The 24,952-nt window shown below is 41.6% G+C and overlaps 1 protein-coding gene and 1 pseudogene across 1 annotated transcript; one reads left to right on the top strand and one right to left on the bottom strand.

Annotated features, from left to right (window-relative positions):
- Positions 1 to 866: 866 nt before the first annotated feature.
- Positions 867 to 24,242, top strand: CASP10 (caspase 10). Its single transcript, XM_016208836.2, is given in 9 exon segments — positions 867 to 944; positions 2,298 to 2,651; positions 3,797 to 3,893; positions 6,652 to 6,787; positions 12,273 to 12,424; positions 18,602 to 18,710; positions 19,865 to 20,357; positions 22,383 to 22,485; positions 22,487 to 24,242. Coding segments are annotated over 8 exon segments (1,476 nt in total). The 5' UTR covers positions 867 to 944; positions 2,298 to 2,304; the 3' UTR covers positions 22,526 to 24,242.
- LOC148092579 (septin-10-like) lies at positions 10,255 to 12,201 on the bottom strand (annotated as a pseudogene).
- Positions 24,243 to 24,952: the final 710 nt, after the last annotated feature.

The following is a 24,952-nucleotide window of genomic DNA, read 5'->3' as shown; positions in this document are numbered from 1 at the left end:
AAACGTCAATGATGACAGAGTTATTGATCAGCTGCCTCCTGCATGCCCTCCACTGGGGATCGAGCCCACAACCCGGGCATGTGCCCTGACCAGGAGTCAAACCACGATCTCCTGGATCCTAGGTTGATGCTCAACTGCTGGGCCACACCAGCCGGGCTAGTTTCCATGTCTTAAAAGAGGGGTCATGGTAATAGTATTTATGTTAGAGACTTGAACTGATTGAACAAAGCATGCTTGGCGCATAGTGATTGTGATATGTGTTAGGTATTGTTTTTATTCTTAGGAATAATGTCTTCAAAGTCTCTTTCTTGCTGGACTGAATGTGCTGTAAGGATAGAGACTTCATCAGTTTTGTCTACTGTTATTTGAGTTCTTTGCAAATACCTCAAATTGGCTTATATTTCAGCTCCTCCTCCTCTTTCTTCTTTTTTGCTTTAATAAATATTTTTTGTTTATTTGTCAATGGAATTGTTGAGAAAAGGCTAAGATGGGTGACTACTGTTCATGAGTTTCTGGGTTTTAAGGCTTAAATGAATTTGGGGAAGGAGGTGGTTGGAAAAATGGACACTTTCCCTTATGACCAATGGAAGAGAGTGACCCCAGGGAAAGGCTGGACACTGAGGGCCTTCCAGGAGTTCATTTCCCAGGCTTCACCTGGGAAAATCCTGCCACCTACAGTGGGAAAGTTGTGTATGGTAGGAGGCGCTGTTGGTCAAGATTGTCCTAATGCCAGGAGAGCGACGTCAGCAGGGAGCTAATAGAAAGCCCGAACTTCCAGTTTTTATTTGCATAGCCAATAACTCTTGAGCTTTTTTCCTGTGTAAATGGGAGCTTTCTTGAAGCCTGGAGCACACAGAGGATTCTAATTTCTTTAAAACGTCGTTTTTAGGCAATTTCCCCAAGAACCACTTACTTCCAGAGGATCAGTGAAAGCTGATTTGAAGGTATGTAATTAACACCTTTTCCCTGCTGCGGGTCTTACATTCCAGCATTTTCCCCTTGCTTCTTGTTTTCAGCAATGGCACCGTTTCTGCCTGGATTTATTAGCCTTCCCGGGGAAAATTAAAGTTTTAAAAGCCCCAGTAAGGCTCCGACACAGCCTTTTACTAGTAGAAATATGCTAGTCTACAAATAAGAAGTCTGACTTACCCACCAAAGCTAGAGATTCAGGATCTCCAGGAAACTTCAAAGCAAATGTCTAATGTGTTAGAATAGGAACATGTCTCTAAGAAAACCAATTAATTACTTGATTTCTAGTGTCACAGGGCTGCTGAAGGGGTGATCCCATTAAAATGACTTTTTTTGATTTTGTTTTTCTAATAATAAAAGTAATACGTGTCCGTTGCATAAGATTTGAGAAACTCAGACAGGAACCCAGGAGAAAATTTGTATTTTATATAATTACACCACCTAGATATAACCGCTCTTTGTTATTGATGTTTTGTTTTTGCTATGTACGCTTTCCTTTAGAAAGCAGCTGCTTCTTTCTAAATGGCCAAGTCTTGCGTAATGAAAATATCTACCTCATTTTTATATTTTGAGTAATGCTACATTGAAAAATTTTATCAATTTATTGCTCCTCTTATTAGTGTAGTTAATTGGTGACTTTTTATAACTGATTTGAGCAACCCTTGCCTAAAACCTCCCTTTATGTCTGGGGTCTAGGGTTATGGCTGCTTTTTCTGCGGGTTAGCAAAGCTACCTTGCTATCCTTGGGCTGGTAAGCACTTCAGAAATATAAAATCCCCCATTGCTTTGTTTCTAAAATATGGGGCATAAATCTAAGTGCTATTTCTGCCCTTTGGTGGGAATGACCTAAGAGCTCCAACCAGACCCTGGCCGAGTAGCTCAGATGTTAGAACATCTTCGCAATAGGCCAGGGTTGCTGGTTGAATCAGCCAGTGGGCGCATAAATAATCCACCTCTCTCTCTCGCTTCCTCCCTCTCCCTCTCTCTCTCTCAAAATCAATAAATAAAAAAATACATTTAAAAATAAAAGAGCGCCAACCATTTCGCTGCTTCTCCGGAGGACATTTTGATTTCACAGAAGTCAGGGAAAATGGGTTCCAAAGAAAGCTTCCCCCCCAGACTTCCTAACGAGTTAACGCAGACGTGTGGGGGTCGAATTTTCTAGGCTGGTGACTTCTGAAAGAACCGCACAATAGTGTTTATTTCAGTAATTTTTACTTTTCGGCACTCGTGCCTGGAACACAGGCGGCTGAAGCCGGGAGACCGCCGGGGAGCCAAGGTGCCGTGTCCTTCCTCTCCGACGCGCCCCACCTTTCTGCCTTTTTCAGACGGGCCATGTCATCTCAAGTTCAGAGTGGGATTTCCAATGCAGATAATAACGACACGGAGAACTTTCGCAAAAGGCTTTTGAACATCGATTTCAACCTAGGAAATCTAGAGGTGGAAACATTAAAGTTTCTCTGCCGAGACTTCATCCCCCACAAGAAGCTGGAGAAGTCCAGCGCGGCCTTGGACGTTTTTGATCATCTCATGACGGAGGAGCTGCTGAGCGAGGAAGACCCCTTCCTCCTAGCGGAACTCCTCTACATCATGAAGCAGAACTCCCTGCTGAAGCACCTCAACTACACCAAACAGCAAGTAGAGAGTTTGCTGCCTACTCAGAAGAAGGTCTCTCCATTCAGGTGAGGAGGGGTCTGTAATCAAGACTGGAGGGATTTCCACTTAGGGTTCATTCCGGCCATTGGGCCTTGAAAGGAGACTGGGATTAAGATCTATTTGTTATCTGCCTCCTTGGATGTTATAGTGACCTATCAACACTAGGGGATTTCTCAGCTCTAGGTACTACTGAGATGAGAGGTTGGGACCCTCGGCCTGGCAGTAGCTTCCCTTAGTTCTGTATCTCACTGCCGAGGGAAGTCCACCTCGGTGTAGCAGGCCCACACTTTTCTTTCCCAGCCTCCATACCCTCAGACAGTTTTTCCTTCTGGATGTGTCTGCCTATATTCAGTGATCTGAGAAGAAAGGAATGCAAACTAAGCAACGTGAAAATAATGTCTCTTGGGTAAGGAAGGGTATAATTTATGCCATGTCCAGTTACATTTTTGGGGTTAGACACAGAGAGGTGAAATATAGACATCAGGCCTATCATGGTCAGATCTTAGAAAACACGGTTTTAAATTGTCCACTGACATAGTATCTGCAGAGACCTTCACAAGGAAGAGTGTTATTTTATCTAATCGCCTGGGCGATTATGTCTTTCAGGCCTTAACATTCAGACTGACTTCCAGAACCTGAGCTACCCTTGGGTCAGTGAGGGAATTCTGGAAATCATTATTTCTACTCTGCTGTTAAACAACTGAGGCATGATTATTAGTGTGTGAATGAAAGGTTCAGTTTTACTGGTAATGTATTACAATGACCACCCAGAAGTCGGGGTACTATCCTTCCTTTTTCACCAGTGGACTTTACATTGCCTGGCATCAGGTTCTCTCTGCCAAGGGCCTATAAAGTAAGCCTGAATTTCTACAATGGAGTTGAGAGATGCGAGACCAAAATTGTGTTTTATGCTTTCCTAGCACTGGGCTTGGAATCAGAAGGCCTGTCCCTACTGTTTACTATGTTATCTTAATTTAAGAGGTCACTTTGAAGCTCATTATATCTGTATTATTATATCTGTATCTTTTTTAGTGTTTGAATCTATAAAATGGGATTAATCACAGGGCTGTGATCATTTACATGAGAGAGAACATTTGTAGAAGCACTTGGTTTACTGTGCTGTCCTTTTCCTGTGTGAGGCTTCATTTGTCTTTTTGGGTGTATGTCTTAGAAAACTGCTCTACGAACTGTCAGAAAACATCGTCTCAGACAGCTTAAAGAGCATGATCTTCCTTCTGAAGAATTTGTTCCCAAGAGTGGAGACAGTGGTGAGTGGGTCATATAGAATGGGGTCTTTGTGAGCATTGTCTTCATCTGTGTTTGGGAAGATGCTGGAAAGGATTTTCAAGAGGGTGTATTTCTTGCAGGAGACAGTACCATCAACTAGAATCCAGGTCAGATGGGCCTGGATTCTAGTGCTGGTTCTGCAACAAACTCCTCCACATGTGAGGCTAGTGATCGAAGATTTCTGAGTCTCCACCTTCTCATGTGCCATACCATTTCCTTCCAAGACTGCTGGGAGGATTAGAGAAAATAATGTACATGAAGCATTAGCATAGGGCCTGTATTTGACATACAGTAACCATGTGGTAAATGGCTAACTGCTATTGGTACCCACTGTGTTTTATGATACAGAAATGTTCAGGGCACAATCAAGAAATGAGGAGGTGGGAAATAATGGCAGAGTGGGAACCAATCGTTCATTATCTACACTGATCGAGAGGTCTGAGGGAGCTCTGGATCATTCCCAGTGGACTTCGCAGTGTCTCTCATATAAGGTTTCTGTGAAAATCAAGTGAAATAAAGTTTGAAGATGTGCTTTGTAAAGGGCTATATAGGTGCTTTGAGCTAATAGTAATGTTTTTAATATTAATATAATGCTATTTGCTAATATTCTTACTATATTGGTCACATTTGCTAATATTCTTGCTATATTGGCAGGAAAGTAGCTGTATGTCTCTCTTCCAGGCCTCAAGACTTTTATATTTTTTTCTTTTGACTGCAATAGCAGCTTGTGACAAGCATGTTAGTTAATTTCTGAAGGGACCAATTTTCAAACTTTACCCTGTAACATGACTTTGTTTAATTTAACCTCTATTTTTATTATATCTGTATCTTTTTTTTCTTTCCCCATACTGAGAATCATGGTCCTCATGTCATAGGTATTATAGAATTAGCCACATTATTTGTTTTCTTCTACATTACACAGAATGTCAGTATTAATACTTCTACCTCCAACATGATTATTTACAACAGCTGAAACATTTGTTTTGCATGTGCTATACCTATTATCCATCCCCCCTTTTTGTTGAAATACATCTACATTGTTAGAGTATATAGCCATTATATGCTGCACAATCGCTTTCTTTTTAAATTTTATTTATTTTATGTTTACACTGTCTTTTAATCTTCATTTTGTTCTCTTTCTGCAATTAAATATATATGTGTGGAAACCTAGAACACCCTACAAAGGTCATTTTTCTATACCGGAGCTTAGTAAGGCTGCATCATATATATGCACACACTCTAATGGACTCTTCTGCATCCTGTGTTACTGCTCTGACTTCCCCCCTCTCTGCTGCCCAACTCCTTGAAAGAATAGCCTACGTGCACTCCCTTCCCCAGCCCAGCTCCTGATCACGTTCCATCGCATTCCAGAATGGCTTCAGGTTTCATCACCCCAATGAAACTATTCTTGCTGAAGCCACTGCAAACATCCACATAAATAGATTTTAGTTTCTCATCATTTTCCCCGTATGGTTTTCTTTGCCTGTAATGTCCTTTCCATGTTGGCAGTGAAGGACTAGTCACTCTCCAAGACGCAATTCAAGTATCATCTCCCATGGGCAGCTTGGGTGAAGCATGCTATGTCAAATAGATGACACATAAGGGAGTGGTATCACCATTTAAGATGCCTTCACCCACTTCCATTGAGTTTCGAAACTCACCAAATTACAATTCAGAAATGTTCTCAAATCCAGTGCCTCCCCTGCATTTCCACCACCAGCTTTAGACCAGGCCTTGACCTTCTCTTCGCTAGAGTATTTAATCTTTCTGCCAATATTTCCTCTCTAATCCATTCCTCCTCTAACCTATACCCAAGACTTCTATTTAAAAACAAATCTGGGATCCAGGCGATCAGGGTTCGATTCCCGGTCAGGGCACATGCCTGGGTTGTGGGCTTGATCAATGACTCTCTCATCATTGATGTTTCTATCTCTCTCTCTCCGTCTCCTTTCCTCTCTCTGAAATCAATAAAGATATATTTTTTTAAAAAATAAAAAATAAAATAAAAACAAATCTGTTCTTAAAAACTACCACTGGTGCTCCTTGACCCATGGGACACTTGCCCAAGCTTCTCACATGATGTGTGTTTTCTTTCACCATCTGATATCAGCCCATTGTTCCAGCCATGGCCCACGGTTTGTACTCAAAGCCTTCTTCTCAGTATCCCAAACACACTGTCCCCTTTCAACTGTTCAACCATTCAACATGTCTACAGACCTCTTCCCCTGATCCCACCCTGCTGATAGTGTTCAGATGTTCACTTTCTGAGTATTTTCTCTTTTCTGGGGGTTCTAATATAATTTTGTTCATCTATATTTTTTCATAACCAGCTTAATATATTGGGAAGCCCTAATCATTGAAAAGATTGTGTGCCTTCTATCCCATATGTAATTCAATACTAAAATAACACTAGCCAATCTTCAGTTTTTCCCAGGAGTACTTGAGATTTTTCTTTTGCATATATATATATGTAGATGTAGATGTAGATGTATGTGTATATATTTCTTTTACATATATATATGTATATGTATATATTTGATATCTGGTATTAATATAGATTGTATAGAGATTTACTTGGTTATGCCTCTTCCCCCACGCCATGGGGGAAGTCCTCTGGGATAAACAACCTACCTGATTCCTCAGTGTAAAGCCTGGTGCCTAGTGGCACATAGGCGGTGTTTAACGAATGAATGGATGATCAGTAGGCAAGTAAATGTGACTCCATTGATTCTCTTGCAGACTTCTCTAAGTTTCCTGGAACATCTGGAGAAACAAGATAAAATAGATGCAGATAATCTAACGTTACTGGAGAATCTCTGCACAACCGTTGCACCCAGTCTTATGAGAAAGATAGAAGAATATAGACAAGAGAAAGGTAAACAACTTACGCTCACTTGCTTGCCCCAGGCCCTGGGAGTTCTTAAACTAATTGGTCATGTGTGGTGTTTACCCATCGCTCTGATAAGCGTCTCTCGGGAAAGCCAGACTTCTCCTGAGTTTGCTCATTCCGCTCATTTATTGAATGCATACTTCGTACTAGACACAGTTAGTTTTAGAAGCTCCTTTTAGGAACTTATATTCGAGTGGGAGAAAGTAGTTTTAAACAAATATCTTTTTCTCATTCTTATATGGGAGTGAGAGTAGATGGGTTAGAATGAAATAACAAAAAAGGAGGCAGGATAGCATAGAGATTATGCTATGGAGTCAGATTGCCAGGACACCATTTATTCGTGGTGCAGTGGCTCTTCCTTAGCATTTTTATGCCTCACTTTCCCTATCTATAAAATAGGGATAACCATAGCACTCTCCTCATGGGTTGTTGTGTCCTTTTTTGAGGATATGAATTTTGTAATCCCTATAAAATGCATGCCTGGCACAGAGTAAAGTTTTCAATACATGCTGCTATGAATATGTTCGTCAGAGAGAAAAGTCATGAAAACTTTCATAATGTATTCTCAGAAATTACTACCAGAGAAGAAATTTATTATTATTATTTTAGTCTGTCTTGTAAAGGTAGTATTACTGTGGTATTATACAGAGGTAATAGTACAGGGCAGAAATCAAACCGGCTGCCTCACCATGTATCGATATGCTAAAATTTGTGTCTTTCTGAGTCTCTTTGTCCACTGTTAAACAAGAGCTATGGATAACAACTCATGAGTATATTCCTGAAGCTTTTATACCACACCCATATTTTAGTTCAGTGACTCAATCTAGTGTGCAAATTTCTCTGGTTAAAAATGAAACTAGCCAAAAGGAAATTCCTCTCTAAGAATGCTACAAATACAAAATGAACTTTGGAACAAAATATATTGTTGTTAAATTGATAAAACCTCAAACCATAACTAAAGCAAAGAATAAATGTATAGTTTAATAAAAGTTATGAAGAATAAAAACAAGCCTTCTACCCATCATGGTATCAAGTGAGAAATAGAAAGCAGGAAGTTGCTATTGAAAGTATATTTGGAATTCTCACTTGAACTCTGATCACTGAGGTTTTGTTTTCTAATCACATTGCCATTTTCCTGTAAGGTAACCCACACAGGGTAAACACAGGGCAGGTGAGCAGATTACTTTGGATATTGGAACTCTGCAGTAGTCACTCTAGTTTTTATGTAGTAAATTCCTCCATGAGTCTTGAGAACTGAGCTTTATATCAGAGGAAGGATTCTCATTTTGATTTTTCTTTTCTACAACCTACCTGCTGTGTGATATCCTTTGTGTGTTGAAATAAAAACTCTTGTTTTCTTCTAATATCACACCAACACTTCTGGATCACTTCTGATCCCAGATGTGTGGGTTTTTCCACTCAAAACAATTGTCTGCAGACCCCAACTGGGTGTTCTACATTTAACTTAATTTTGACACTAACCAGAGTTAGCACAGACCCTAACTAAATTAGTTAAGTTCTCAGGTCCCCAAGACTAACCCCCCCAGATGCCAATTGTAAGTAGTGGGTCCCCAGAGTACCCACAACATCTTTCCAATTTGGGTACAGACCGATGGTTCTCATGATTCCCTCCTCGTGTTCAGTGATTTGCTAGAATGGCCCCAGAACTCAGGAAAACAGTTTCCTTACTAGATTACTGTTTTATTATAAAATAAACAGCCGAGTGGAATAGATGCATAGGGTATGGTATGGGGGAAGGAACATGGAGCCTCCAGGCTCTCTCCAGACAGTTCACCCTTCCCACACCTCCACGTGTTCACCAACCTGGAAGCCCTTCAGTCAGGGTTTTTATGGAGGTCTCAAATGTAGGTATGATTGATTAAATCATTGACCTTTATGATGAATTCAACCTCCAGCCCCCCTCTCGTTCCTGGAGGTCTGAGGGTAAGTTCCTCCAGTCACATGGTTGGTTCTCCTGGCAACCAGCCCCCGTCCTGAGGCTATTCAGGAGCCCCAACCACCAGTCATCTATTAGGCATATAAAAGACACATCACTTCAGAGACTCTAAGGACTTTAGGAGCTGTGTGCCAGCAAAGAGAGCAGAGACCAAATATATACTTATTATTATATTATAGGTGTCAATTAATATTTTAATAGTGACTTTCTACAGTCCTAAGAGTTTGGGCTTAGCTCTGCCATTTAGGATGAAGGACTGAAGGGCTGAAAAAATAGTAGGTATGCAGACTTTAAACTTTCTGTGAGTGTGATCCAAGGACAAAGTCCATTGTATCTGGTTAGGACAGAACCTCTATTTAAGAACCACCAGGGTAACTTTCTCAGTTTTCTTGAGCTTTGGTGTGTTTTAGTATTTTAAATTCATTATTAAAAATATGTATAATAATTATAATAAAATTAAATAAAAATTAAATAATGACAACAATACAGAAGATAGAAGGTAAAAGTCTCTCTCTTCTTCCTTCACTGACAACCCATACCCCAGAGATAACCAGTGTTTGGAGCATATTTTTGTAGCTTTTCTTCTAATGGAGACAATTGGTGTGTGTGTGTGTGTGTGTGTGTGTGTGTGTGTGTGTGTGTGTGAAGATTAATATATATTTAAGTAAGTAAGAGCATGCTAATCATATTCTATAACTTACTTTATTCTTACCTAATATATCTGACATTTTCCCATAGATATAGCTCATTTTTATTAATGGTTCCATAGAAACACATTTTATATATATAACATATTTATTTAATTACCACTTTTAAAAGCTGTGGTATATTTATTCAATGGAATACTATGAGGCTATAAAAAAAGAAGGACCTCTTACCCTTTGCAACAGCATGGATGAACCTGGAGAGTATTATGCTAAGTGAAATAAACCAGTCAGAGAAAGACAAATACCATATGATCTCACTAATATGTGGAATCTAATTAACAAAATAAACTGATGAACAAAATGGATACATGACTGGCTGGTGCCTGAGGGGGTGACTGGATAAAGAAGGTGATTAGCTAAAGAGTGTTATACCCCATGAACTTAGACAATAGTGTGGTGAAGGCCAAGGGAGGGGGAAGTGGGGTTGGGTGGAGGTAGGCAAAGTGTGGGGGGCAAGAGGGACACCTGCAATAATGTGAACATTAAAAATTTTTAATAAAAATATATTAAAGACTAAATATCTACCTCAAAAATGGGTTTTCTTTCTCTCTCTCCCTTCTTTCCCCTTCCTTCCTTCTTTTTTTTTCTTTCTGTTATTATAGTCTGAGTTCTGGTTTTGACGCTTGAGGTAATAATGCTTTCGTAATCTATAGTTGGCAATTATCTGACACATTAAGCACCATATGTTCTGAAATGGTATTTAGTAAAGTACATTAACAAATCTTAAGAACTAACAAAATTATTAAAATGATAAACACAAAACAAGAAATAAAATAGAATAAGTGCCATCATCCACTCTGACCTATGTTTTGACCTTACACTTAAAATTATTTTTCCATAAATAGCAGTAACTGTAGCCATTTGCCAGATACAGAATAAGTGATACAGCAAATAAAAGCAGCAAGAAAATCACAGCTTAATTTTAATAACTTTTGCTTATGATGACTTTCTGTGATCTGGAACCTTTGTTTTATACAAAATTGGAGTTCTTACAGTCCTTGTTCACTTTCAGGTTGCTACCCATTTCCATAAAAGTCTGGTCTGGTATATCCCAGAGGTAGCTTTCTCTCTCTCTCTCTCTCTCTTTTTGTATATATATGTTTTTATTGATTTTAGAGAGAGAAAGGGAGAGAGGGAGAGAGAGATAGAAACCTCAATGATAGATTCATTAATGGGTTGCCTCTTGCAAACCCCCTAATGAGGAGCCTGAAACCCGGGCATGTACCCTAACTGGGAATCAAACCGTGACCTCCTGGTTCATAGGTTGACACTCAAACACTGAGCCACGCCAGCCAGGCGAGGTAGCTTTCTATTTACTTATTTATTTATTTATTTACTTATTTATTTATTTATTTATTTATTTACTTATTTATTATGTATTTATTATTTTTGTAGCTTTCTTTTAAAAGAACGATTCTTTCTTCTCTTTTCTTCCAGTTTCATTGTGTCTTCTTGGTAAACTCTTTTAAGGCCTCAAATTTAGCCTGCACCTCTCTTTCAGTTTCTTCCACTATGGCTTCTTTCTCCTTTACTTGCTGCACAAACATCTGCTTCATTTCTTCTCCCTTCCTCTCACATTCCCTATCAAATTTGTCTTTTGGCTTCATAGGTCCCTGAAGATCCAAAGATACTGTCCTGATTGGTCAGAATAGAAGCGCTCTGGTCAGAGCTGCGCAGCTCCGATTGGATGGGGAACGCCTCCGTCCTACTGGTTGAATTAGGATTCCAGAAAACCTTTGTCAGGGCTTGTTCAGGTGGCAGAAACAGACGCAGGCAGGCGGGTTAGTGCCAGGCTTCTCTGCATAGTGCAGCTTGGGTGAGGCCCCTGTGCAGAAATGGCTACTAGGTTCTGCTTTTCTTTTTTTTTTAATTTGAGCCCAGTTAGCCAACAGGGGCCCTTCTTCCTCCTCAGTGTCCACATTCTTACAACAGCAAATGGCAAGTGCCCTTCACTGAAGCCTTGATTTTAGCAATAGCTTCATCGTCTGTTGGCAATGGTATATCTGGATGCCATGGCTGACCAATTCACTCATGAGCTCAATCTTAAACTTCTGTAATTCAGTATTAGAAATTATATCTGCTTTGGCAATCAGTGGTGTCATGTTCACCTTGTTGCCAAGGCTCTTCAGGGTTAAGAAATCAAGTGTCTTCAGAGAGAGTGGCCTGTTGGTGAGATGAAGCAGAGGCACGCGTGGCTATGAGAACGGGTAGTTAAAGAGAGAACGCTTAATCTTCAGCTCTTCTTCTTCTTTTTTTTTAATATATCTTTATTGATTTCAGAGATAGGAAAGGAGAGGGAAAGAGAGAGATAGAAACATCAATGATGAGAGAGTCATTGATCGAGCCCGCAACCGGGCATGTGCCCTGACCGGGAATCGAACCCCGATCTCCTGGATTCTAGGTCGACGCTCAACTGCTGAGCCACGCCCGGCCGGGCTCAACTCTTCTTAGAGATAGGCCTCAAAATGAGCATCTATGTAGTCACTATTGGTTGGTAGGTCTCTTTGTTTATTTGGTCACCAAATCTCATTGTATTCACAATGGCCAATTTTAATTGAATATTACTTTCTTGGAGTTCATATGTCTGAGCTTTAAGTCTAACGTGGGTAAAATGTGAGGATTCATGGTCTTCAAAATTAGTCTAATGTATCCATCAGCATTGATTTTCCAATTCCAGTCTCCCCAACAGAGAGAACATTAAAACAGAAACCTTGCTGGATGGATCTATTGACCAGCTAATCAAGCAAACTTAAAACCAGCATAGCCAGACATAGTTAAAACAAAGAATATTTTCTCATTTTTGCAGAAGCTGAGCAAAGAAAGCCGAGGACCAGCGAAGTGGCAGCCTCAGCCCCTGCCCCTAAGTGGTGTGCCCCAGTTGTGGAGGGAGCCAAGGGGCGCCAGGAGAAAGAGCTACTTTCTGGTTCAGACATTAAGCAAATCCGTCAAGCCTTACAGGTAGGTCATTGGTGTGTTGGTAAATGTTTAACCATCAGCTCTGCTCTCTACCCCAGCCCCCGAGAGAGAGAGAGAGAGAGAGAGAGAGAGGCTGATTTCCATGGCTTTCAATTTACCAATATATGAACTGTACTGCAGAATTTTTGAAACTCTAGCAATGCTCTCATTAGCTGGCGTGAGACGGCTCCAGCACACTGCCGTGTTGCACTGTCATCTGCTCTTCTCCGTGGGGCTCAGCCTGGGCTGGCCTCACGGGCATACAGCCTGTGCAGTCACAGACAGCCCATGCTTTTTTAATGCGTAACTGTCACTGTTTAGAAATTCTTTTTCTTTTTTTTTTTTTTAAATCCTCACCCAAGGATATGTTTTCATTGATTTTAGAGAGAGAGGAAGGGAGGGGGGGGAGAGAGAGAGAAACATCGATCGGTTGTTTCCTCCCATACATGCCCTGACAGCAGATCAAACCTGCAGCCTAGGTGTGTGCCCTGACCAGGAACTGAACCTGCGTGTACAGGACGATGGCCGACACTCCAACCAACTGAGCCACAGTGGCCAGGGCTGTTTTGAAATTCTTAATGCGTTGCACCGAGCCCCACAAATTATGTAGCTAGACCTCCCCAGAGGACAAGAACTGAGTTTCTGTAGTGCCCAGCAATGGAAGGGTGTGCAGAGGGGGAAACACTGGGAGAAACTGCAGTCTGTTGTTCACAACATGATTAAGATCCTTGGTAGACATTTGGCATTCTTCTCTGGGATTTGTTTCTTTCCTGCAGACTTGGGCAGTCCTGTTTTGCCAGCCTCTGTCAGCATCAGTGAAGTTAGCTTGGCCTTGGAAAGTTCTGTTTTTGTTTTAAATTGTGGTAAAATACAAATAACATAAACTTTATCATCTTAACCATTTAAAATTTAAAAAATATATATATATCTTTATTGATTTCAGAGAGAGGAAAGGAGAGGGAGAGAGAGATAGAAACATCAATGATGAGAGAGTCAGTGATCGGCTGCCTCCTGCACGCCCCCTGCTGCGGATCGAGCCAGCAACCCGGGCATGTGCCCTGACCGGAAATCGAACCCCGATCACCTGGATCCTAGGTTGACACTCAACCGCTGAGCTGTGCCCCACCGGGCTTAACCATTTTTAAATGTGCAGTTCAATACTGTTAAGTACATTCACATGGTTGTGTAACCAATCTCCAGAACTCTTTTTATTTTGCAAAACTGAAACTCTATCCATTACACAATAGCTGCCCATTCCCCCTCCCACAAGCTCCTGGCAAACGCCATTCTAGTTTCTGTCTCTATGAGTTTGACTACTCTAGGCACCTCATGAGAAGTGGAGTCATACAATATTTGCCTTTTTGTGACTGGCTTATTTCTTTTAGTATAATGTCCTCAAGGTTCATCTATGTCAGAATTTTCCCCCTTTTAACAGCTGAAAAATATTACATTGTATGAATATCCCACATTTTGATTATCCATTCATCCATTGGTGGGTACTTGGGTTGCTTCCACCTTTGGGCTACTGTGAATTTTGCTGCTATGAACATAGTACAAATTATCTCTTCAAGACCCTGCTTTCAGTTCTTCTGGGTATTTACCCAGAAGTGGAATTGCTGGATCTTAGGATAATGCTGTGTGTCATTCTTTTGAGGAGCCACCATACTGTTTTTCACAGCAGCTGCATCATTTCTACCAAAAATATGCAAAGGCTCTAATTTCTCCACATCTTTGCCAATACTTATTTTCCTGGTTTTTGATAGTAGCCACCCAGATGGGCGTGAGGTGGTATTCTCATGGTGGTTTGGATTTTCATTGCATCACTAATGATTAGTGATGTTGGGCATCCTTTCATATGCTTGTTGGCCGTGTGTATGGCTTATTTGGAAAAACAGGTTGTTTTTAAATTGGGTTGTTTGTGGAAGTTTTATTTTTTATTCTTAAAAATTCTTTCAATAGAGTTCCAACCAATAAGATGGTGTAAGTAAACATGGTACTCAGAACCTCCCACAACCACATCAAAATTACAACTAAATTATAGAACAACCATCATTCAGAATGTCTGAAATCTAGCCGAACAGAAGTCCTATAAATAAGAATATATAGAAGGAGCCACGTTGAGACTGGTAGGAGCAGTAGAGGACATGGAACAGGCTGGTCCCACTTCCACATATGATGCTTAAAAATTGGGAGGGATAGCTCAACTGTGGAGGTCCCCCCTAAAGAGATAGGGGTCCCCATCCCACACCAGGCACCCCAGCCCAGGGTTCCAGCACTGGGAAGACAAGTACCCATAACTTTCAGCTGTGAAAACTAGCAAGATTGTGTTTGAGTGAGACTAAGGGCTCCTGGAGTCCCAGGGGTTCTGCTTTTCACGGGCCCAAGCACTCACTTACTCAGACTCACTTGCTCTGAGTATTCTTGCCACTGTGTCTTTGTGAACCTTCCCCTTTGGAAGAATGGACTTGGTTCTCTTCTTGTCACCTGCCAGTGACTTTTCCTATGGCTGGAGATCAGGTATCTTTCCTTTTTTGTATCAAGTCAATTTTTTAAAACAGTTTACTTTTCATGTTTATTATAAGGGATACAACTCAAGAACATCCATATGGAAGAGATTTATATGGCAAGATCTGAGAGCTGGGAATGGCAGGGAGCTTCCATGCCTTCTCGGGCACATCACCTCAGTGTGTTCACCGACCCATCAAGCCTAGATTTTCAACTCTCTTCCTTCATTTCCTGTTTTGTCAACAGGAAGGGGACTTGGCAGATAACCCTGCCCGGAGTAATGGTAGATGTTCCCACCCCCCTTTTTAAAACTTGGACCAGTATGGCAGAAATAGATATATTTGATATATACCGAGTTATTCAATGTGACTTGGGAGAAGGTTTGTAAGTTAGTGGGGAGTTCATTCCTTATCTCAGTTCAGAGCAAGCCACTGAGTGCATGGATGACCCGAGGCTTTTCTTTCGGAGGAGGAAAAGGTGGTTTCTACTCTGAAAGCCCGGCATAGCAGCTTCTGGGGAATGCCGGCAACCCTGCCGAGTGGGTCGTCCTCTGGTGGGGCGGTGGGGCGCCCCTGGTGGGACAGGCACCAGGCTAGCAGTGACAGAACAGAATGCGAAGTCTGCAGGAATGTCTGCTGCAGTGTGTCTCCAGATGCTGCCTGCAGAGGGACAGAGGCCAGAGGGAGGCACTTGGCAATGGTGTGTTTATTCCTTTGAAACCTTGCCCAGAAACCATAACCCCAGGAAAATGTTTCACAATCTTTCATTGGGCTAACCTGCCTGTGAACAAACAGGTTTTTGGTGTAGTCTCTCTGAGATGTGAAAAGTTGGTCAGATTCAATTCCTCATTTTTTCCCCTGCAAATTTATTTATTTATTTTTAATTTATCTTTATTGTTGAAAGTATTACAGATGTTCCCCTTTTCCCCCATTGACCCCTTCTACCCTGCGCTCGCCCCCTGCCTCAGGCTCTCACCACACTATTGTCTGTGTCCATGAGTTGTACATATATGCATTTAACTTTGGTTAATCTCTCCCACCTACCACCTTCCCTCTGACATTCGTCAGTCTGTTCCACGCTTCTATGTCACTGAATCTGTTCTGTTCATCAGTTTATTATGCTCTTTAGATTCTACATATAATGAGATCATGTGATATTTGCCTTTCTTTGCCTGGCTTATTTCTCTTAGCATAATTTTCTCCAGGTCCATCCATGCTGTCCCAAAGGGTACGAGATCCTTCTTCTTTACAGCTGCATAGTATCCCATGGTGTAAATGTCCCACTCATCTACTGGTAGGCACTTGGGCTGTTTCCAGATCTTAGCTATTGTAAATTGCGCTGCTATGAACATAGGGGTGCATATATTCTTTCTGATTGATGTTTTAGGATTCTTAGAATACATTCCTAGGAGTGGAATCACTGGGTCAAAAGGCAGCTCCATTTTTAATTTTTTGAGGAACCTCCATACTGCTTTCCATAGTGGCTACACCAGTCTGCATTCCCACCAGCAGTGTACTAGGGCTCCCCTTTCTCCACACCCTCGCCAGCACATGTCCTTTGTTGATTTGTTGATGGTGGCCATTGTGACAGGTGTGAAGTGGTACCTCATGGTGGTTTTAATTTGCATCTCTCTGATGATTAGTGACTTTGAACATTTTTTCACATGTCTCTTAGCCATCTGTATGTCCTCTTTGGAGAAGTGTCTATTTAGGTCCTTCGCCCACTTTTTAATTGGGTTGTTTGTCTACCTTTTGTTAAGTTGTAGGAATTCTTTGTACACTTTGGAAATTAGCCCCTTATTAGACGTATTCTTGGAAAATATGTTCTCCCATACCTTGGGTTCCCTTTGTATTTTGAGGCTGTTTTCTTTTGCTGTGCAGAAGCTTTTTAGTATGATGTAGTCCCATATGTTTATTTTTCCCTTTGTTTCTCTTGCCCTAGGAGATGTATCAGTGAAAAGTCCACTACATGAGATGTCTATGACTTTACTGCTTATGTTTTCTTCCAGGATTTTTATGGTTTCTTGACTTATATTTAAGTCTTTTATCCATTTTGAATTTATTCTTTTGTATGCAGTAAGTAGGTGATCTAGTTTCATTTTTTTTCATGTACCTGTCCAATTTTCCCAACGCCATTCATTGAAGGCACTGTCTTTACTCCATTGTATGCTCTTGCCTCCTTTGTCAAATATTAATTGACCATAATGGCGTGGGTCAATTTCTGGGGTCTCTGTTCTGTTCCATTGATCTATATATATGCCCGTTGTTGTACCAATACAAGGTTGTTTTGATTTTTTCCTGCAAATTTAAATTTCAGAGTTCAACACACTCCACTTACCTAGAAATCTTCTTCTGCTTAACTGGGAGGTTACATGGTATGATGCTGGTGAGAGTTCATCATAATTGAGTACTTGTAATGTGCCAGGCACTGTTCTAAGAGGTTTCTAGGGCTTATCTCATTTAATTTTCTAATCACATTATCACTTACTGATGAGGAAACCGAGACCCAAGAGGTCTAGTACTTTGCTGAAAGTCATGTGGCTAGAAAGTAATAGAGCTGGAATTTGAACCCGGCAGTCTAACCCCAGAGCTCACCCTCTGAAAACCTGGCTGTTACACTGTGTAGCTACTGGAGCTCAGGCTTCACTTCTTTGAAAAGTAAACAAGTTTCTTTCAGTATTGCAATCCTGGGGTTTCAAAGTTTAGACATGGCTTCCCTGGAACCCTGTCTTCTCCCAAGGTGAGGAGGAATGTACAGGTGCTTTGTATGACTGCAGCTTGGGTCCTTCTTGGTGTGTTTTCTGGTCTGGGGGACGCTGCACTTGCTCAGCCTGAACTGAGCACCCAGGACTGATCCTTAACCATAGTTAATAATTAACTTAGGCCTAAGAGGCAAGGGCAGAGCTTTCTGGATTCTACTCAAGTCTTGCTGGTGAGAGAAAAGTTTCAAGAGACATTTTCCTGTTACTGTCATGTGACAAATAACACATCATTGGCTTCCTCCCTCTGATGAATTCTTATTTAGAAGAACCAGGGAATTGGCAGAAATCCTTCAAAATACTGCAATTCTCAGCCAGTGGATGACTAAGTAATCCCAGGGCTATGGACTAGTTTTTGTCCTTCCCGGGTTGAGTGTTTGGGCCTTTTTATCCCCTCTTTCTTCTCCTTGGTACCTGCCCAGCCTCTCTCTAGCCAGGGACAGATAAATGCTGACTCTTGGGTAGAGTGTAAGAACATCTAAGTGTTTGGGGAAAGATATTTGAAGAATATGAGTACTTCTCTTTCTAGGTGACCAAGTAACCCTGGTCTCTATGGAGATGTTGGGACCATCTGCTTACAGTCTAACTTCTGAAACCAGAACAAAGGTGTGGGCAGTTTCTTCAGGGCGTCTCCAACTGGGGTCCAGCCTTAGTGACTTTGAGGGCTCAGAGTTCTTTGTGACTGTCTTGGTTCTTCTTCCTCTCTCTGTGATTATCTCTGTCCTTCCTACCTTTTTCTATAACCATCAGAAGTGTGCTGATGGCTATGGAAGGGATACTATTGATAATTCACTAGGGAGGGGACACACTTGATAATTCTCTGCCTTTGGTACTGATATATGGAGTCATTGGTTAGACACATTAAACTCTTAAAGTGAGGGTTCCCTATAAGTGGCTCTATCTCTTCTTCTTTCAAGGAGGAAACCGTGTACAGGATGGATCGTAAACATAGAGGCTACTGTGTTGTTATCAACAACCACAACTTTACCTCACTGTCAGAAAGACATGGGACCAATAAAGATGCTGGTAAGAAAGGCTGTAAGAGTATATCAAATGCAATTTGGGGCTCTTAAAATCATCTTGTATCTTCCTTTTTTTCTGTAATGTTTATCTTCCATTTAAATGTAAGGATGATATTATAAATGTTTCTAAGCTTCTTGTATACCCCTAGTATTTTAGTCTATCCAGGCTGCTGTATCAAACTACCAAAACTGTGTGGGTTGTAAACAACAAACCTTTGTTTCTCACAGTTCTGAGGGCCAGGAAGTCTAAGATCAAGGCTCTGGTATTTCAGGGTCTGGTGAGAGTCTGTTTCCTAGATGGCCATCTTCTCGCTGTAACCTCATTTGGTAGAAGGGGCAAGAGAGCTCTCTGGGGACACTTTAGGGGCTCAACCGTCATGGCCTAAGCACCTCCCAAAGGCCCCACTTTCTAATACCCATATCTTGAGGGTTAGGATTTCAACATATGAATTTTGGGGACACATAAACTCTCAGACCATAACACATGGGGTGCCACCAACATGCTTAAAGAGTGCAAAGGGCCCTGACCAGTGTGGCTCAGCGGTTAGAGCATCGGCCCTCCCACCAAAGGGTCTCAGGTTAGATTCCTGGTCAAGGGTACATACCTGGGTTGCGGATTCCCTCCCTGGGAGGCCACCAATCAATGTATCTCTCTCATGTCGATGTTTCTCTTTCTCTCTCTCTCCTCTCCCTTCTTCCCTCCTTTCCTTTCTCTCTCTCTAAAAGTCAATGGAAAAAATGTCCTCAGGTGAGGATTAACCAAAAAAAAAAAAGGGTGAAAAGAATCCCTGACCACATATGATTCTGCAGTTTGGGGGCGAGCATGCTGGGTCAGCATGAGAAAACCTGCGTTTGAGCTCTGACTCTACCACCAGCCAGGACTGTGACCATGGGAGAGTCACAGGACCTCAGCTCCCTCATCCTTAAAACAGAATGAACTCTGGCCTCTGCTCACGCTCAGGCCCATTGTGATAGCACTGTGGGTACCATAAAAAGGCAGGTTAATTATAAAATTTTATTGTTATGAGAGTAAAAAAATAATCCAAAGCTTCAGGCTATTTGCTGTGCAGTTTTTATAACTATTAGCAGTGTTTGACCCATTTCTTTTATTTCATTTCACCCAATTTTCATTATTTTATTTTATTTTATTTTTAACAGAGTGCCTGAAGCGTGTGTTTCAGTGGCTTGGGTTCACCGTAGACGTGCATGTGGATGTGACTAAAAAATGCCTGGAGGAGGTTCTGTAAAAATATAAGAGTCATCCAGACCATGCTGACAGAGACTGCTTTGTGTTCTGTGTTCTGACTCATGGGAAATTTGGAGCTATCTACTCTTCAGATGAGGCCCTCATTCCCATTCGGGAAATCATGTCTCACTTCACAGCTCAGCAGTGCCCTGGTCTGGCTAACAAACCCAAACTCTTTTTCATCCAGGCCTGTCAAGGTGAAGAGATACAATCTTCTGTAGTCATTGAAGCAGATGCTGTAAATCCTGAGTCAGTGCACCTTCCCCTTCAGGACAGTGTTCCTGTTGACGCAGATTTCCTTCTTGGTCTGGCCACTGTCCCTGGCTACGTATCCTTTCGTCATAAGACAGAAGGGAGCTGGTATATTCAGTCTCTGTATAATTATTTGAAGGACTGGGTCCCAAGGTAAGAGTTTCACATTTTTCTTTCCACCTACCTGTTTATCCATCTATCTATCCACCTGCCTGTTCATCTCCTGCCTTTGCTCTTTCCTTCTGTGTGTGCCACATGCTTCTTACCTGGCACCCTGGAAATGGGCCTTCACCAAGGTTCTGCCTTGGACCTCCTTCTCCGCTGCCTCCTTATAAGCCCTCTTGGCAGTTTTAGCTATACCTGGAGGCCACTGACATCTCCATGAAAATGTCTTCCAAATTGCCATCTCTGAGTTTCTGGAGGGGTAGCTTCATTCAATTTTATATCCTCAGCACCTGACATAGTGTCTGATATATTGTTGGATTGCTAACTGTTTGCTGGACCAATGAATGAATGACCATGTCAACCTCATTCTGAAGAGCGGTCTTGCACATTTTTTGCACAGCCTGCCAGACATCTTACTTTTGTGTTGCCCTTGGACTTCACTCATATCCCATCTGAACAGTCCTGAATTCATCTTTTCAGTCCTCTCCAGGAGCTCCTACTCCTGAATCCCATCCCTAGAAATGGCCACAATGTTCTTCTGGGAGTTTGATTGGAGCCTTGAGTTATCCAAGCTTTTTCCTCTTTTTAACCAACCTCTCCATCCCAACCATAGCCATCAAAGACAAATGTTCTATGGCTTCAGAGATGAGACAATATTTATCAAGGGGAGACTATGTGCCTGCTACGCTGGGTGCTGAGCTGGGGGGTAGGGGGATGGTTATGAGAGACAAAAGAGACAAAAATCCCTTCTCCATGGAGCTTACAGTCCAGTGAGAGGGAGACATATAATAAAAATGTAAGTAACTGAATATTTACATTAATAAGGTAATTTCAGGAAGTGATACCTGCTATGAAGAAAACAAAAGAGGACAGTGATACAGAGAGTGGGGCAAGGAGCTACTTGTAAAGGCTTCTTGGTAGAGGTGACAGTTGAAGCGTGACTGAAGGATGAGAAAGAGAAGTCAGCTACAGGAAGGTTTCTGGACAGAGGAAGCAGCGAGTGTGAGGCAGGATGGAAGGACTAGGACCCAGGCAGGGCCTGCATCCCGCCTGAAAAACGGCAATGGTGATGCCGAGGAGGAGTAGTAATACTGATACGACTAAAAGTGAAGGTCAGTGGAATATTGTAGCCAGTGTTCTAAGTGCTTTACATAAATGACCTCATTTAATTCTCACGGCGATCCCTAAAATGAGCATTATTATGGTCATTTTAGAGCTGAGAAGACTGAAGCATAGGAAAGTAAGTAACCTGCTTAAGACCCTATAATCAGGGAGTGGTAGGGCTATGATTCAAACTTGAGTCTGTCTCAAGAGCCCATGCTTTGCTTTCAAGGATATGTATTGCTCACCCCTGGAACATTCATTCTATAAATGCCACACACCCTGCAAGCCCAGGCTCAAATGTTGCCTCCTCTATGGAGACTTCTCTTCTAGAAGTTCTTTCTCCTCTGAACTTTCAATGGAACTTTGACCTTTTCATAGGGCGTTGATCACTTTCTACCTTGTATTATAATTTTGTGTGTATGTTATCCTTGGTACGTTTTATATCTGCATTTTACGTTTTAAGATCAGGGATTGTATCATATCTATCTTTGTATCCCTCTCCAAACCAAGAATAGAGAGGACATTATTAATAGTAGGCTCTCTTTCTTTATCTCTGTCACCTGCCTATTTATTATTTCCAACTATCTGTCATCTGTCTGTCTACCAGCTTGAAGGAAGAACATGGAAAAATAATTATATGTAAAATTCCTTTATGGACTATGTACACTGAAATGCAAGGCATACTTATTATAATGCTCTTAAACACTGAATGTAGAATTGAAAATTTTATATAATCTAGCATTTATTTTTTTCAATTTCAGAAGTATTTCTTTATATTTGGCAGGATTCCAGTTAGAATCTGGATATATTAGGCTAAGAAGAAGCCACATGATTTATAGTCTTATTTCTAAGACTTGGTACCTGATTTCTGTCTCCTGATTGAAAATATATTTTCTTCTCTGCCTGTAGACATGAAGACATCTTATCCATCCTCACTGCTGTCAATGATGATGTGAGTAGACGAGGTGGAACAAAGAAACAGATCCCTCAACCTGTTTTCACACTACGTAGAAAAGTCATATTCCCTGTGCCACAGGAAGAACTTTCATTAGAGAGTTTTCTTTGACTCTTAGACTTGAAAGGAAACTTCTCTTCCAACGTCCCACCAGCATGGGAATTACTGACAGATGGTGAGCTGGCCTTCATCTGTCATTCTAGTAATAAGAAATGCTCTATTTTCTGACACAGTAAATTCTGTTATTTCTTTCCCCTTTTTAATAAGTCTAAATGTTACAAAACTTTCTTTTTTTATTGGTGCCTTGGATTATAGTCTTGGTTTTAGCTGTGCACCCTGAGAAAAAAGTAATTGGCTTTGGTTTGTGTATCTGTGAAGTAAAAGGTAGGACCAGGAGTCTTTCAAGGTTCCCTTCTACACGACCACTCCTTGTTATAAGGGGCCACTCCTGTGTCCCCTCTGCATGGCTGCCTTTTAGACATTGGCTGGTGACGAGATCACGGTTCCCTGACTCTCCCTCTATTTTTCCCTTCCAAGGGGAAAATTTGAGTTACGCCGTGTTCGTTTCCCGCTTTAGTGTTAAGGAATCTGTTCCTACAGAACTGTTTTTCCTGCGTTGGGAACTGGGCTGGCCCTAGGAAGATGACGGCTGAGTGTAGTAAGAGACACACATTCAGCTACTCTGGGAGCAGAAACTTGACATCCTGCTGCTCCCATGGTGGTCAGAACCTTTCAGACGCTGGTGACAGAACACTCCACTCAAACGGGTGAAAGCGTGGTGCTGGCTTCCTGCGGTGCAGCGTCTGTCTCGTGGCCAGGGGCCCTCAGGGCTGACAGTGGCGCTGTGCTGACTGCAGTCAACAGCCCCACCCCGTCACTGACACGCTCTGCTCTCTAGCCCGAAGGAAGAAGACAGAGCAGCTCGAGGGACTGAAGCTGCCCACAGGGATTGCCGCCCTCTCCTTAGCCAGAGAGGCGCCTGGCTATGCCATGTGGATAGGGTGGCTCTGTAGGGGAGCCTTGAAACTCTTAAAATCAAGGTCTGGAGCATTTTTATGTATGTGAACTCTTCAGTTTCAAGGGGGACTTTTGGAAAGAGGGAGATCGAAAGTGCTGTGGTTACGGCCTTCATTTATAGGTGAAGCCGAGGCCCAAGGGGGCAGGGCAGTTTGCTACAGCCTTCCAGCCCGGTACTGTTTACGATACTATCTCCTGTGTAAGTGAGCTGGGCTGTCACGGGACATAACAGGACCTTGTGAACATCTCCTTGGATATGCAGATGCTCATGAAAGATGTCAGGGAATGAAGACAATTCTCATTGGTGCTTGATTTTATAATTATTTATTTGCAAGTCAGATTCATTTATGATGAACTTTCTACTAGAAATAGTCATAAGAACCTTGCTGTAATGTAGCTAGCAGTCACATGGATTTGAACGTAGGTTGGCTAAGGAAATGAATCTAATACAAATGTCAGGATGGTCGTCCAAAACTATTGTTCATACAAGTCAAAGCTAACAATTGGTGGTTACAGACTTTGTTCAACTGCATATACACAGCTGTTGGCCATTTAACAGTCCTTCTCTGCAAGGGAAGTGGGGTGTGGTACAAAGGAAAGAGCAAAGGATCTGGAGCTAGAAGCTTTGGGTTTCTGTTTTGCCCTGTGACTCCCTTGTTCTGAAACACTAACTCAAGCTAGTTTTTTGAGCCTTATCTATAAAGTAGAGAAAATATTATCTGTTGGGAGGATTAAGGAATAGATAGATAGATGATAGATAGATAGATAGATAGATAGATAGATAGATAGATAGATAGATAGATAGATAGAGATAGATAGATGATAGATAGATAGATAGATAGATAGATAGATAGATAGATAGATAGATAGATAGATAGATAGATGATAGATATATTCAAGTTCTGCCACACAATCCTTGTGCTCACATCCTGGTGTTCACAGAAAGTGATGAACTTTACATTAAACTTTTTAAAAAAATTAAATTTACTGGAGTGACATTGGTTAATAAGATTTTATAGGTCTCAAGGGAACATGTGTATGATACATGATCTGTATATTGCATTGCAGCCCATACATTGCACTTTTTAATGGAGCATGGATGAGGGTCCTCAGCTGGAGGTCTTCAAATTTATCGTCAGATGCCTGTGGTTACTCTATTTGAAACCTGCTCCAATCCGTCCCCTCACCCATGACAGGGTTGCAAATCCTCTCATCCTTCACCTCTGCTTAACTCTTCCAGTAGCAGGAGCTCGCATCACATGCAGAGTCATGGGTCTGGGAGCTTAAAAGAACCCCTTAGACCCTGCAGTCCAGCCTTCAGAGTGCTAGGTGGCTTGTCGAATTCTCACAGCTGTTAGTGGTGGATTTGCAGTCCTGCCCCTGGTTTCACGTTTGGATGGCTTTAATCATTCTTATCTCTGCTGGACTTGAATCTACCTCCTTACAATGTACTTAAAATCACTGGTTCTCATTCTAAACTCTGGAGCCAAACCAAACAAGTATAATC

The sequence above is a fragment of the Miniopterus natalensis genome, chromosome 8 (assembly GCF_054644295.1).
Source record: "Miniopterus natalensis isolate mMinNat1 chromosome 8, mMinNat1.hap1, whole genome shotgun sequence".
Classification (NCBI taxonomy): Eukaryota; Metazoa; Chordata; class Mammalia; order Chiroptera; family Miniopteridae; genus Miniopterus; species Miniopterus natalensis.
Note: the sequence above shows the minus strand (reverse complement) of the source record. Positions and strands in the feature narration are given on the sequence as shown.